Source organism: Beauveria bassiana (genome assembly GCF_000280675.1).
Source record: "Beauveria bassiana ARSEF 2860 unplaced genomic scaffold BBA_S00011, whole genome shotgun sequence".
In the NCBI taxonomy this organism is placed as follows: domain Eukaryota; kingdom Fungi; phylum Ascomycota; class Sordariomycetes; order Hypocreales; family Cordycipitaceae; genus Beauveria; species Beauveria bassiana.
The window spans coordinates 603,005-617,370 of record NW_007930846.1 but is presented as its reverse complement, the minus strand read 5'-3'; the positions used below and the strand labels follow the sequence as shown (position 1 = coordinate 617,370).

General features: G+C 51.5%; 2 protein-coding genes across 2 annotated transcripts; both read right to left on the bottom strand.

Moving 5' to 3' along the window:
* Positions 1-85: 85 nt before the first annotated feature.
* Positions 86-2,127, bottom strand: BBA_04828 (vacuolar basic amino acid transporter 1; the record flags this gene model as incomplete). Its single annotated transcript, XM_008599925.1, has 5 exons — positions 86-160; positions 210-633; positions 763-949; positions 1,077-1,384; positions 1,523-2,127. The coding sequence occupies 5 exons, from the start codon at positions 2,125-2,127 to the stop codon at positions 86-88; spliced, it is 1,599 nt and encodes a 532-aa protein (XP_008598147.1).
* A 1,075-nt stretch (positions 2,128-3,202) lies between these two features.
* On the bottom strand, positions 3,203-13,183 carry BBA_04827 (peptide synthetase; the record flags this gene model as incomplete). Its single annotated transcript, XM_008599924.1, has 1 exon — positions 3,203-13,183. One exon carries the CDS (start codon positions 13,181-13,183, stop codon positions 3,203-3,205), a length of 9,981 nt encoding a protein of 3,326 aa, XP_008598146.1.
* Between the last annotated feature and the right edge of the window lie 1,183 nt (positions 13,184-14,366).

Here is a 14,366-nt window from a genome sequence, read left to right as displayed (position 1 = left end):
TCGGCAAGCGAACCCAGCCGTGGCAACTTCATTCGAATAACGAGAAACGCAGAAATAATCGCTGCAATGATACAGGATCCAAATGCTAGCCGTAGTGCAGCGTCATAACTTTGCACCACTTGCTCCCGATACGGTTGCTCCAGCTCTGCGATTCTGTGGACTGCTGTTCGCGCAAGTGTAATGACGTCGTCTCGGCGTGGTCCACGCACAAAAATGCCGAGATAATACAAGAGCGCATTCTGAACAACGACGCTGCTCAGCGCAACGCCCAAGACAAAGCCCAGGCTGCGCCAAATGGCAAGGGCGCCCATGACGACAGCCTGTTCATCACGCGTAGACGCGGCCAAGACTGCTACAGCCGTGGTGGTAAACTGCAACCCGTTTGCCAAGGCGTACGGAACAAGGGCAAGCAAGAGTATGGTGGCGGAGTATCTTGGCTGCATGCATACGAGACAGGCAATGCTAAACGGATAAAGCACCGCAGCGTGGACAAGAGGCCATTTCAGCCTGCGCGTCTTGGTGATTAAGATGCCAGCCAAAGCACCGGCGGCAGATGTCAAGATGGCAAGGAGCATGAGTTGGAAGCCAGACGATGTGGCGCTGATGAGGAGCACGGCTTGAAAATATAGCGGCCTATATTCACGACGTGGGGATTAGTTCACAGCGTGTTGCTAGAGGAGATACCGGACAGGGAAAAAAAGGGGAAAATAACAAAAAAAAAAAAAAAAAGAATAAGAATAAGAGAAAAAGGGCCATGCTTACGCGTTAAAGAGAATGGCATTCGAAATGAGAGCGCCTAAACAGTTGGAGAGAATCAGGTTCGCGTGTGGCCTGACAGTAACAAACTTGAGCGGCATGATGGGCTTTGCCGCTCGCGACTCAGTCAGCAGAAAGGCTGGGAAAGCTACTGTGAATAGCATCAAGGCAGTAATGACAAATGGATGAGACCCTTTTGTAAATGAAAGTTGTTGTTAGTCGAGAGAAAACCCTTGTGTCCATATACAGCCGCAATCGTCACCTCTTTTTTTTTCCATGTACGAAAAGAAGAGAAAATAAAATAAAAAGAGTCAACTTACAAGGAAGGATATTGCCACCGAGATTCAAGCCAAGAATGAGCATAGATATAGCCAGGGTAGCCAGCAAGGCACCAAGCGCGTCAAATCCCTTTATCACCTGGCTGAGAGATTCCCTCTCCCCCAGTACGCCCAAGCCATTTGGAATCGTCATGGACAAGACCGCCAGGCACGCCAGAAGAGGGGGAACCTGCGTGCCAAACGCCCATCTCCAGCCTATGGTCTCGGCAAAGGTGCCGCCAAAAGTAGCGCCCAAGCCAGAGCCGAGGCCAACTACAATGTTGATGTATGATAGGTAGGTGCTTCGGGACCTGTTTACCATTGTCAGTGCTACAAAACACAACAAGGGTAAGTTCTTTTTTTTTTCCTTCTTTTTTTTTTGGGCGGGGTGAAAGCGTAGGGAAGAATTAAACACAGTCCATTTCTAGCACAGCGAAATAAATACATACTCGACAGGAATCATGTCACTCATGGTGATGCTTCCCATTAGCATGGTGCCTCCCGCACCGACACCGCACAGGGCCCTGGCAGCAATGAGGCTCTCTATGCTTGTCGCCAGTGCACACCATAGCGTGGCCAGGGCAAACGTGGCCAGCGCGCCGAGAAAGAGCGGCTTCCTGCCAAAGGCATCCGAGAGGCGGCCGAGAAACGGCTGCGAGACGGTCGACATGAGCATAAAGGCCGTCGAGAGCCACGATGCCAGCTGGGACGCGCCAAAATAGGAGGTAATCACGGGGTGCGAGGACACCATGATGGTGGAATCAAAAAAGTAGAGAAACTGCGTCATGAGTATCTGCGAGAATATGGCCCAGAACCGCGCTGTTGACAAGCCGCCTAGGAATCCCGAGGGCTCGCTATTCGTCCCATGGTAGATGGGCTGCTGGGACGATTGTTGTGCTGTCGGGATGCCGCCGCCTGCTGGCTGCACAAGGGGAGTCGTCTCGCTTGGAGCGGTATTGGCAGGCTTGTTCTTCATACTGCCTCTGTTGTTGCGATCGAAGACTCGAGGATAAGGTGAAAACTTTGCATACCAATATTCGATGGATGTTTCCATGATGTCTCTGTCAGCACCTGCGTGGCTTTGGAAAGGAGCTGACATCAACCACGAACGAGCAGTTGGTATTACCTGGCACGAATATGTATATATATATGTTACCGTGTTCACCAGAATTCTCCCTTTGCTAAGCAACAGGCGAGACATTTCTAATGAGGTGTCGCCATAAATGACTGTGCTGAGGCAGTACCTGGCAAAAGACACGCTTTTTTTGCCCTTGCCTGGCCTTTCAACTCTCGCTCTACCCTCCTCGCATTAGCATGTTATCAATTCTGGTTGCCAATAGACTGATTTGCTCTCACCGCAGCAAGGAATCTAATTCTGATATTACGGTATCTTATATTTCGATTTCTCAGTGAGATAATTAGACATTGTCTCAGTCCATCACGAACGCTACAGCGGCAAGCAAGCGGACCGGCCCGAGCAGGGTTAAAAAGATGGATTTCTACATCTAAAAGAGCAGAATAAAGGTATTCCTAGCCTAAACAGTAACTAGTAATTAAGTTTTCTTTACGGGAAACTACCCTCCTCAATGATTATTATTTAAAACACCTGTTTATCAGCGGTCAGAAAAAACGATACCTGGACTATAACCCGTGTCAATTCATGAGAATCTTCTCGAGCCATGTCAGCACGATAGAAGTTACCTAAAAGATGGTCAATTACTGGACTGAGCTCGGCTGTACAAATGACTAGCAAGGACTGACACACGTTGTCGGGATATCACACGGAAGCCTACAAGGCATTCAGTGCTGCAACGGACCGATCACGCAGACAGAGATAAAGACAGCCTACCATCCGGATACATCTTGTGAGTGAATCATTCTTTTTTTTGCGTCTACCATGTCTTAATATATATTAATTACACTCTCCCCATGTAGCTGCCAAAAGTTATGCATTGTCTGTCTGTTCCATTTACCTGCGTTTGACGTCAGCGCATCTATCGAGTAATGCTGTGATGATATTTTGTCATGGCGGTTGTGGCGTCTGGCGGCGCGCATCGTAATGCAGCTCGCCGCCGGCAGTGCGTGCCCCCCCAAAATTTTGTTGAGACTTACTAGCTCATACAGCAATTTTACTCTTGTCGACGAGTTTCAAGAAAGCCAACCCGACCAAGATGACGCACATTTGCTCTGACAGCCTTGCAAAGCACTTGCTTGTCTGGAGGCGAGAGGGGTGACGATGCCGAAATGCCGCTCGAGTTTTTGCTGCCTTTTAAAACATGTTGCACCGGCCACAGCGGATGGTCTTGGCCACTTTGATTCACATCTTCGAGAGCACGCTCGACCCAAACGGACCATGGGACTGGCTTGCATGGACGATGTAGCTCTGAATTGACTTGGTCCCAGAAATCAAGAGAGCCGAGGCCAAACGTGGTTGCTATATTGACGTATGGCGAAATGTCGTCGGAGAGGATTTGCGTCACAGTCTGCAAAGCGACAAAATCAGCGTCCGAGATGGGCACCCAGCTCTCCTTGGCATCGAGGGGGAATAGCTGTAAGCGCGACGCCGTCGCGACGACTCTCCAGATAAAGTCGTCGACGTTTGCGACACCCTTGTCGGCAGTCCCGATTATCATGCCCGGTTTAATGACGGAGAAGCGGTTCTGAGAGGATGGCAGTTGCGAGACAAAGCGACGAACAATGGCCTCTGCGACGAATTTGCTTTGAGAGTAGCCATTGCTCCGGCTCAACTGCTCGGCGACCACGGTATTGCCCGGGCTGGTGTCCAAGTCAGCCATGATGCCGCCTGATACAAAGACAAACCGCGGCGAGCTGCGGGACAAGGCTGTCGCCTTGAGAAGCTCAATGGTAGCGGAGACGTTTGCTGATTGTAGGCTGTCGTAGTCCATGTGCCAGTTCACAACGGCGCCGTTGTGAATGACTGCGGTGACATTGTCGACGGTCGCTGTGCCCGACAGCTGCGCCCACTGCGAGCCACTCAGACTAAGCTGGGCAAGCTGCAAGTCTCCAGTCCACACTGTGATTCGTGCTTCATACTCTGCTTTCCACCACCCGGCAGTGACTGCTGATTGTCTCAAACGTTCTAGGCCGTGAGCGGCAGAGGTTGCACGAACAAGAGCGACTACCCGTGCAACGACGTCTGAAATTAGAAGACGGTGTAGAATCTGTGTGCCGAGGAAGCCAGTCCCTCCCGTGAGGAATATGATGGCGGGCGCTCGAACTGACTTGGTTGGGCTGAACCATGGCTGAGACGTTGCTGCGGTCCAGCTGGAAGACAACGTTTCTCCTATCTTTCCCTCCAAGTCAAATGTTGAACCCCCCGCGTCAAACCTGTTGTTGTCAACGTAATCTGCAATCTTGGAAATTGTTGTATTGCGACTGTTGACCAACGACTGCCCCAGCCAAACATCAAATTCGTTTTGGATTAGCCTCATGAGACTGATGATGCGAATAGAGTCCCCACCAATGTCGTAAAAATTGTCATCGACGCCCATCATCTCGCTGCGTATTCCGAGTACTGTAGACCAAGCTACCCTGATTCGCCTTTCCGTCTCATTGGCACAGTCACGAAATGGTGACGATGAGGCGGCCAACGAGGATGCGGCGCCTACTGCTGTGGGCTGGCCATGTTGCAACTCGACTTTTTGCTCTTGTTCAGGCTGGCGATTCTGTTGTTGCTGCTGCAAACCTTTCAGTGTTGTAACACCCCCCTTGGCTCCTTGTCCCTGCTGGAAATGGCTGGAGAATATATCCCGGAGTTGACTGCGATCCATCTTTCCAGATGTATTCAGTGGCAGCCGCCCAACAGCGAGGAATATGCTGGGTATCATGTACGCCGGCAAGCGGTCCGCCAAAGCTTCTCTTGTCGATGTTGGGATTGAAACAGTGCGGCAATGAATTTCTTTTGAGCTTTTCTCATCATCATCATCATCATCAAAACACAGAAAAGCCGTCAACACGGGCAATGCATTCCGTCCGTCAGGAGGAATAGCCATGACGACTGCATGATTCACCCCGGCTATGCAGTCGCGTATTTGACACTCAACTTCACCCAACTCCACACGGTGACCCCGGATTTTCACCTGAGTGTCTTTGCGTCCGCAGTATGTCAGACTCCCGTCCTCGTTGTAGCGTACCAAGTCGCCCGTCTTGTACAGCCGACCTCGTCTACCCGCGCAACCTGGGATTCCCTGTACCAACCAAGGCGGATCTTCAATAAAGGATGTCAATGTCTTTTCTGAATCATTCAGGTAGCCTCGCGCCAAAACGGGTCCTTCCACAAGCAACTCTCCAACAGCTCCGATTGGCACCAGCCTACAGTGATCCTGGGGAGACACGACCCAACACACGGAGCCGACGGCTTTTCCAATATTTGAGCTAGAATTGCTGTCGACTTGAACTTTGTTGATTGAACAAAAGATGGTGCATTCGGTTGGCCCGTATGCGTTGAAGATGTGAGGAAGATGCCTCCACTTCTTAAAGTCATCGTCAGTGGCGTCTTCTCCCACGAATATGATGGTTTCCAGGGAGCGCATGCGGTCTGGCTCAACAAGTCTCGCCACAGACGCCGTCAAAGACACAGTGTTAACCTCCATGCTGCTAGCGCTCAGCTCGAGGTTGTTGAACCTGTCAGCATCGGATGGCATGCAGATGCAGCCGCCATACAAGAGCGTCGTGAAAATCTCCATCAGGCTTATATCAAAGGTATATGATGTGAATTGAAGTGCCCGCGTCTTTTCACTGAATCCCATCTCTGACCCATGGAAAAGGCAGCTGGTGCTGAGAGCGCCATGGTCCACGACGACTCCCTTTGGCTTTCCGGTACTCCCAGATGTGAACAAGACGTATGCAGCAGACGAGTCTAGCCCATGCAAAGCCGGGGACACTGACGGCAATTGCAGCTCCTTTGAACTCGCATCACACACTGAAAATACAAGCCGATCGGTACTCGCAAGCATTGTAGCGTATTTGGCAGAGGTCAGTATCACCTCTGCTCCCACGCAAGCCAGAATAGTCTCTCTCCGGCCCGCGGCTTGAGATGTATCCAGCGGAACAAACGCGCCACCAGCTTTGAGTACTGCTAGCGTAGCCACAATCGCCCACTTTGACTTTTCAAAGCACAGCGGAACCATTTTCCCAGGTCCTACGCCGAGGCTCGTCAGGTGGCCAGCGAGCCTGGCAGACTTGTCCTCTAGCTCTTGATACGTCAACTCTCCATCCGACGCACAAACCGCGGAAGAATTTCGTCGCTTCGCGAGGTTACCGCTAACAATCTCATGGACACAAGTGTCCTTTCTGCGAGGGACAATCTTATTCCATGCCCACACCCGTGTCGCATCTTCCAGACATTGTAGAGGGATGGAGGACAAGGGTTCCCATGGCTTCGCAGTAATGTGCGCAAGAGCGAGAGAGTATTGCGCCAAGAGGCGACTTACCAACTTGGCAGGCATCACATCAGAATCAAACGTTGCGCGCAAATGGACGGACCGCCCAGAGGAGGGACTGCACTCAATCGTGAGGGGGTAGGTATGAAAGGTGTCTGCTGGCTTCTCCTGAACCAGTGTGTACAAGGGGCTCGCAGGAAGATTCTCTTCCTCTGCAAATTGTATTATCAGGAGGCTTTGAAACCGACAGGCGTCGGCAAACCCGAGTTGACGGATCCGCTGCAACCCAGTCTGCTCGAAGCGAATCATTTCTACGCTCCGCGACTGCACTTCATCCAGAGCCTGCTGGATCGTCATTGAGGGTGCATGGCGGACTCGAAAGGGGACCGTCGCAATTGTTGGTCCAGCCATCTTGTCAATGCCCTTTACATTCGCCATTCGGCCGCTGACTACGGTACCAAAGACGGCGTCGCCTTGTCCGGTAAAACTTGACAGGACTACTCCCCAAGCTAGCTTGAGCGCTGCTGAAAGCGGGACATTGGATTGTGCGTCAGACATTTCAAGGGACACGCGAGATTCTGCGTGTAGCGGGGACTGCAGAAAATAGGAATCCATCATGGGCGCCTTCGTTGCGAATACAGAGCCAGCAGCGTCTGCCAGCTCTGCCTCCCAAAAGCGCCTGACTTGCTCGTCTGAGGGTTGCGAGAGGCAATACTGGATGAAACAATTATACGGCCATGTTCTCGTTGTTTCTTCGCGTTGGTAGTAAGCTGCTGATAGCTGCTTCAGGACCAGACCCAACGACACACCATCATAGAGAGCATGGTGTATAGTCACGACCGCTCTGTATCTATCCACGTCCTTGTCCCGCGGCAAAAGTTGGATAGTAAACAAAGGTCTGCCCAATCCAACAGTGTACTGGCTAGTCGTGTCAATTGGTTGCTCGTAGCTCGCCTTGTTGCACATGACAGCCTGAACCAAGCTACCTCCGAGACTGGTGGCGCATACAATTCGTGTACGCAGGATGGGATTTACTGCCATGACGGTGTCCCACGCATTTTTGAAACGATCCACGTCGACATCTTGGGTGAGCTGGAGCGTAAACCTGAGGACATATGCACTGGGCTGCTTGATGGTGAGAGCAAACAGTCCTTCCTGTAGTGGCGTGCACGGGTACACGTCTTCAATGCTATCCTTGTCTACTTTGCATTGTTCTGAAATCTCTTGTAGCAGCTCATCGTGATTGTACTCTGGTGCAAGTAGCGAAAAAGGCGGCGGCGGTGCATGTCGCTCTAAATAGGAGCAGGTTTTTTTGTTGGCGCTCGCATACACTGCAACCTCGGCGGCCATGTCACAAAGACGAGGATAGGCCAGGATATCCGCTGCCGCTAGCCTCAAGTCCATATCGGTCGCTCGTGTAGACATGATCATGGCCTTGATGGAGTCACCCCCAAGCTGAAAGAAATTGTCATTCATTCCCACGTCTGTGCCACTGAGACCGAGTACATCAGCGACGAGTTGGTGTATCCTGCCTTCTGACTCGGTAGATGGGGGGCGGGGGAGCCTCTTGTTGGATGGCCCAAAGCAGCTTTGGTAGATGCCCAGTTCCTGCCTGGAAAGCAGACAAGCTTGCCCTTTGATTAGTCGCCGATTGGCTTTTCCATTAGGAGAGAGGGGGAATCGAGCCAGTGGAATCCACGATGAGGGGATCATGAAGCGAGGTAAGATCTTTCGTAGTTTTGCCTCTGCCGAGGATACCCTCGATTTGAAGACTTCATCTTGTCCGGCAAAGAGGCTTGGTTCATCCAGCGTACCGAGACTTTGAACAGAGTGCTTTCCTGCACTACTACTACTACTGGTGGTGGTGGCGTCCCAGATAAAGGCGGCAAGTATTTTCTGGTCGGTCGAGCCTAGGGGCGTAATCATTTCCACTATGGAATCGGTAGCCGTGGGAAAAGATTGCGCAACGTGATGCTCAATCTCTGCAAGCTCCATTCTCTGCCCATGAAGCTTTACCTGATTGTCTTTGCGGCCAACAAACTCGAGCGACCCGTCGCCAATGGGGCTATACCGTAACATGTCTCCGGTTCTGTATAGTCTGTTGACTGAATGGCCCCCTCGTAGGGCCTGCAGCCACTTTGGATACGGAATGAAGGATGAGGAGCTGAGGCTTTCATCTCCCAGATAGCCGCGACCAACGAGGGGGCCTTCCACTAGCAACTCTCCAACCGCCCCAATGGCAACTAGTTTCTCCGGATTGTTGGGTTCTACCAGCCAGCATGCGCCAGTGACGCCCCTTCCGACATTTACAGGATTTGCCGTCGGCTGACTGATGGTCTGCACTGTGCTGTAGATTGAGCATTCAGCAGGGCCATACACGTAGAGTAGTCTTAATGCGCCAGACCAAGTCCGGAAGTCTGCTGCTCTAGCGGATTCACCACCAATTACCAGAACCCTAAGATTGGGTACATCATAGGTGCTCAGCGTCCTGGCGACCGAAGGTGTCAAAAAGGCCCAGTTGGCCCTGCATCCTCTCATGGCACCGGCTAGATTGTCTCGGCTGTCTGCTTCCTGGGGCACGCATATGCACGCGCCCGTGGCCAGGCCAAACAAGTAATCAGAGACGGCAACGTCAAACGCATGAGACGCAAATTGAAAGATACGAGACTGGTGGTTCAGCTCATATAAAGGACCGAGAGAGGATATCTGCGTGGCCAGGGCCGAGTGCTCAATGACGACGCCCTTGGGAGCGCCCGTCGAACCCGAGGTGTATATGGCGCAGACGGCATTGCCAGGGCGTGTCTGGGGGCGGCTGCTGGGCTGATGATGTACACCAATCGGCAACGCCGAGAGTGCCTTTTCTTGGGTGTTGTTGCTTGCGTCTACCTGGATAACGAGCCGACAGCCGAGCTGCGCTGCCAACCCAGCCGTGTCCTCGGCACACAGGATGATGGGCGCTTGTGCATTCTTGCGAATCCAGGCGAGGCGCTCCGTCGGGTGGGAAGCATCCAAGAGTATAAAGGCGCCGCCGGCTTTGATGACTGCTAGAATGGCCACGGCTACCCATTTGGACTTTGCCAAGCAGAGGGGAACAAAAGTCTCCTGGCGTAGTAGGCCGTGGCCTGCAAGAATCGCCGCAGACAGCAGCGACGACTGCTCATCGAGGTCCTTGTATGTGAGCTGGCCGTCCCAGGCGTCAATCGCGGTTGCTTCTGGCCGAGACACGACATGGTCGTGGATCATGTCGTGGATGCACTTCATGACGGTCGGAGAGACCGAGTTGTTCCAGGCTTGAATTTGCTGCATGTCCTCGGTGCTGATGCCATCAATGTCAGTCACTACCATGTCTGGTGACGAAACCGTCTGCTTCAAAATGTTGGCAAATACTTGTAGTATGCGTCGCGTCTGGGCCTTGGGCACTACAGCAGCATCGTAGACAGCCTCGAAGTGGATGTTGCCATCAACAGCAGGACTGCACAAGATGGACAGCGCATATGTATCCCACGTTGGTCGAACAACATGACCTGCAGTAGGGATAAGAATCTCACGATTCTCGTTGGGTAGAAATTCATTCTGCTGGATCACCAAAAGACTCTGAAACTTGCATGCTTTGGCTGCGTCGTCTCCCAGGCGACTAATATTCTGCAGCCCAAAATGTTCAAATGGTATTGTCGATAGCACACGATTTTGCAAGGCCTGAAGCTCTTCCCGTACTAATGCATTTGATTGCAGTTGAACCCGCAAAGGGAATGTTGCAATTGTAGGACCAGCCATCTTGTCAATCCCCGGTACCGGGGATGCTCTGCCAGAGACTGTCAAGCCAAACACGACATCATTGATGCCGGTATAACTGGCCACCGTTACAGCCCACGCTAGCTGAATACAGGTAGCAAGAGTTGTATTGGCTGTTGATGCGCCGCTCCGAGGCAGCTGTGTACTCAGCATCTCGGACTCGGTAGTGCTGGGGGAATGGTTCTGAGACGGCAAGGCCGGAAACGGCTCGGCATGTATATCCGCCAATTCGGCTTTCCAATACTCGGCCGAGTCATGGCTCGCTTGTTGAACGTAATTCACGAATTGTCTAAATGTTTGTGGAGATGGAATGCTTCCATGGTAGGCGTCACGAACCTGTCTCAGCAACAAGGACGTGGACCAAGCGTCGTATATGCAATGATGCATCGTCACAACACAAAAGTTCGGCGCCTTTTGAGCGTTGCATATTATTGATAGTCGCACTAGTGGTGTACCAAGATTCATTGGTTTGGCTGCGTCCTTTGTCAGATAATCGTTCAAATCATTGTTCATGTCAATCGCCATCTGGTTGCGGACGACGAGCTGATACGTTGAACCATTATCAGAGCACCGTACAAGACGAGTTCGCAATGGAGGATTCGCATCCATGGTGCTCTTCCATGCTGACTTTAATTTGCAAAGACTGACGTCGTTTGCAATTTTGTACACTCGTTGTGATACATAGGAACCCGGCCGTAGATCGTTGAGCGCAATGAGGCCTTCCTGCATTGGTGTGGTTGGGTAGATGTCCTCCACCTGTGACTCTGACAATCCGTACTTCTCGGTGGCGACTGCAAGTATCATTTTCTTACGGCTCTCTGTAACCAAGCCAAAGGCAGCGCAGCAGTAATCGTCTTGTGCACGTCTCGGTGCGGTTGCAGAGTCGACAAGGTGTGCCTGGCTCGAGAGCCGCGGATGCGCAAAAATATCACCAAAACGCAGGGCCAACCCGGCTGCGTGCGCGAGGGAGACTAGTTTCATTGCCGCCAGCGAGTCACCGCCTCGTCGAAAAAAGTCGTCGAGTCTTCCGATGCTCGACTCGGCCGTGTGCAACACTTGTGACCACAGCGTACGAAGCTGTAGTTCTTGAGCCGTACACGGAGCTTCATGGCTCGCATTCGACTCCATACATAATGCCAGTTCTGCATCAGTCATGAGAGAGAGTAGATCGCGCAGCTGTCTGCGATCGATTTTGCCTGAAAGGTTGAGTGGTATGCGGGATACGGGAACGACGAGAGCCGGGATCATGTATCGAGGAACCACGTCGGCTAAGCGGGCTCTAAACTCCCGTAGGTAGACAGAGGCTTGATCCAAGGGTCCCAAGAGAAGAGTATTGCTTGTATCTGCCGATGTAGAGTCCAATCCGAGAAGAGCCGTCAGTTTGACGTCGTTGGAGTGAGGAACAGGGAATAGATCCGCAACCACGTTGGAAACTGCAGTGTCTGACATTTCTGTCAGACAATTCTCAATGTGTCGTACCACTTCATCCAAGTCTAGTCGCTGCCCGTATAGCTTGACAGAGTTGTCTTTTCTGCTAATGTAGCGAACGGAGCCGTCGTCGGCAAACTGTGCCAGGTCCCCAGTCTTGTAGAGTCGTCCGCTGTATCCTGGCTGTAGCTTTCGTAGCCAAGAAGGCGTATCATGAAAAAAGGCAAGCGCTGTTCTCTCTGAATCGAGATAACCACGTGCCAGTATAGGCCCTTGAATGACCAATTCGCCAATGGCTCCCACAGGAACCAGCTTATTGTGATTGTCGGGATCAACCAGCCAGACTTTTCTCCCAACCCTATGGCCAACATTCTTCCGATCAGAGCCAGCCGTAGGGCTCGTATTGACACAGCACAGGCTGACACTCTCTCCTTGGCCATACGCAAACAAAAGGTTTACTTTGCCGTCCCATGTAGTGAGGCTCGAGAGAGACATGGGCTCGCTCGTCAGGAGCAACGTCTGCAGCCCAGTTGCCATTTCTGGATTGAGCAGGGCAGCCACAGACGGCGTCAGGTTGGCCCAGTTGACGCGATGGTCCGTAATGAATGTCTCGAGGTGGTTGAGTCGTTGCGATTCAGACGGCATGCAGACGCAACCTCCAAACATGAGCGTGAGCAAAACGTCGCGGTGAGCAATGAGAAAAGCAAAGCTCGAAAACTGAAGTACCCGAGAATGGGCACCCAAGCAGAGTGACTGCCTCAGAGTTGTGCCCCAGCTGACAAATGCCGCATGCTCAACGACGATTCCCTTTGGCTTGCCGGTAGAACCCGAAGAAAACACAACGTAGAGTGCATTCCGGGGGTTGCTGGGCGTTGTTCTTTTCCTTTGCTTCCTTGCACCTTGGCCATGATCAAGGTACTGGGAACCTGGTTCTACAGCCACAGCCTGATGAGAGAGCTTATTTGCTAGATGGAGCAAGTCTGGACTAGCCAACATGATGTCTATTTCGAGCTGGGTGCAAATGTCTGTCATGCGGGCAAGGGGGTAATATGGCTCAATGACAACATATGCGGCCCCAGCTTTGATGACTGCAAGAATGGACACGACAAGCCACTTGGACTTTTCAAAACACAGAGCAACAAAAGTCTCGGGCTTGACACCCAAGTCCATGAGATGCTCTGCGAGACTTGACGACAGTCGGTCCAGTTCGCGGTAGGTAAATTGGCCATCCCAGGCGTCAACAGCCATGTTGTCTGCATAATCAGCGACTTGCTTGGCAAACAAATCATGGACGCACTGCTCTGTCCATGTTGTTTCAACATTGTTCCATTCTGTCAAAATAGTCATGTCCTTGTCGTCGCACATGTCGAAATCACGCATTGGTGTCAAGGGCCGATCTATCAGAGTAGAAATGATTCGACCCATGGCAGCTGCCATGCTCCTTGCCTGCAGGCCACCGAGCTTTGAGATTCTGTAGCCGAGGCTCATGGTCGTTCCATCAACGACCAAGACGATATTTACCTGCATTTGTATAAGTAATCTTCACATACGTTATGCGCTTTAAAATTTGGTGGTACTTACATTGGTCATGTCAGGTCGCCTGAGTACTTTAGCAGCTCCTCCAGAATCAACGTCAAGCATAAGAACCGTGTCGCATCCCCCAAAAAGTAAGTTTTGCGAGGCTACATCTTCCAGGCCTCCATTTTGGTGTAGTTTGCTGCTAGAACTCTGTTTCAAAAGTTCCATCATTGGGGTGCTTCTGTCAATCACCATTCGATGCACCCATTCTTTCACGGGCGACTCGTTGCTGGCAGATTCGCGACGAATACAACCAAAAGATATGTCGCTTGCGCCAGTGTAAATTCCCAGCACTAAGCCCCAGGCAAGACGTAGTATGTCAATTGCTTCGACTTTGTTTCCATCACAAATCTCAGTAAGAGGAGGGCAAGTGACGACGATGAATCTCCATCCATTGTCACAGCCTGCATTGTTCTGTTCGTCAATGCGTGAGGACCAGTCAACTGGGGCTTTTTCGTTGGCCATGGCAAAATATGTGAACAAGATGTTTTAATTTTCGTCTCTTTGATCTTTTCTTATTTCTTTTTCTTGACTCCCTAATTTCTCGGCTTTCTTCGTTCTTTTCTGTTGCTCGAGTGAGAGAGGCAATGGAGCACAAGGTTGACAAGCAGATGGCAAACAAATTACGCAAACACCACAAAAAGATTTGAGGTGAAGCTTTTTTCTGCTGCGCTCTTGAACGAGCCATACTGTGTCTGTAAGCTACTGGACTACAGGTCGGTAAAGGTTGCATCTGCAGCACTGCGTAAAACGTGCAGCAGGGGTTGGAGCTATTTGGTAACATTCCAGCCTCGTCAAGGCGGTGATTTGATGGCAGAAAACGATGAAATGTTGAGATTTGTTTGAATGTCAAGTACCTGCTGAACACCTCTATTGCACCCCATGTTTCGGTTCACACAGCAGAGTGGTGGGGAGTGTATGGAGGAAGACAGCATTCTGGTCAGGTACCTTTTCTTGATAAATAGAATCTTCCCCCTACTATTTCAAGTACCTCAGCCGGTATCAACGCCACAATGTAGATCTCGAGTCGCATTGCAGCCCTTTGATTCATACATTGCTCCGTGCGGAGTACTCGTACATGGCGGGGTTCAAC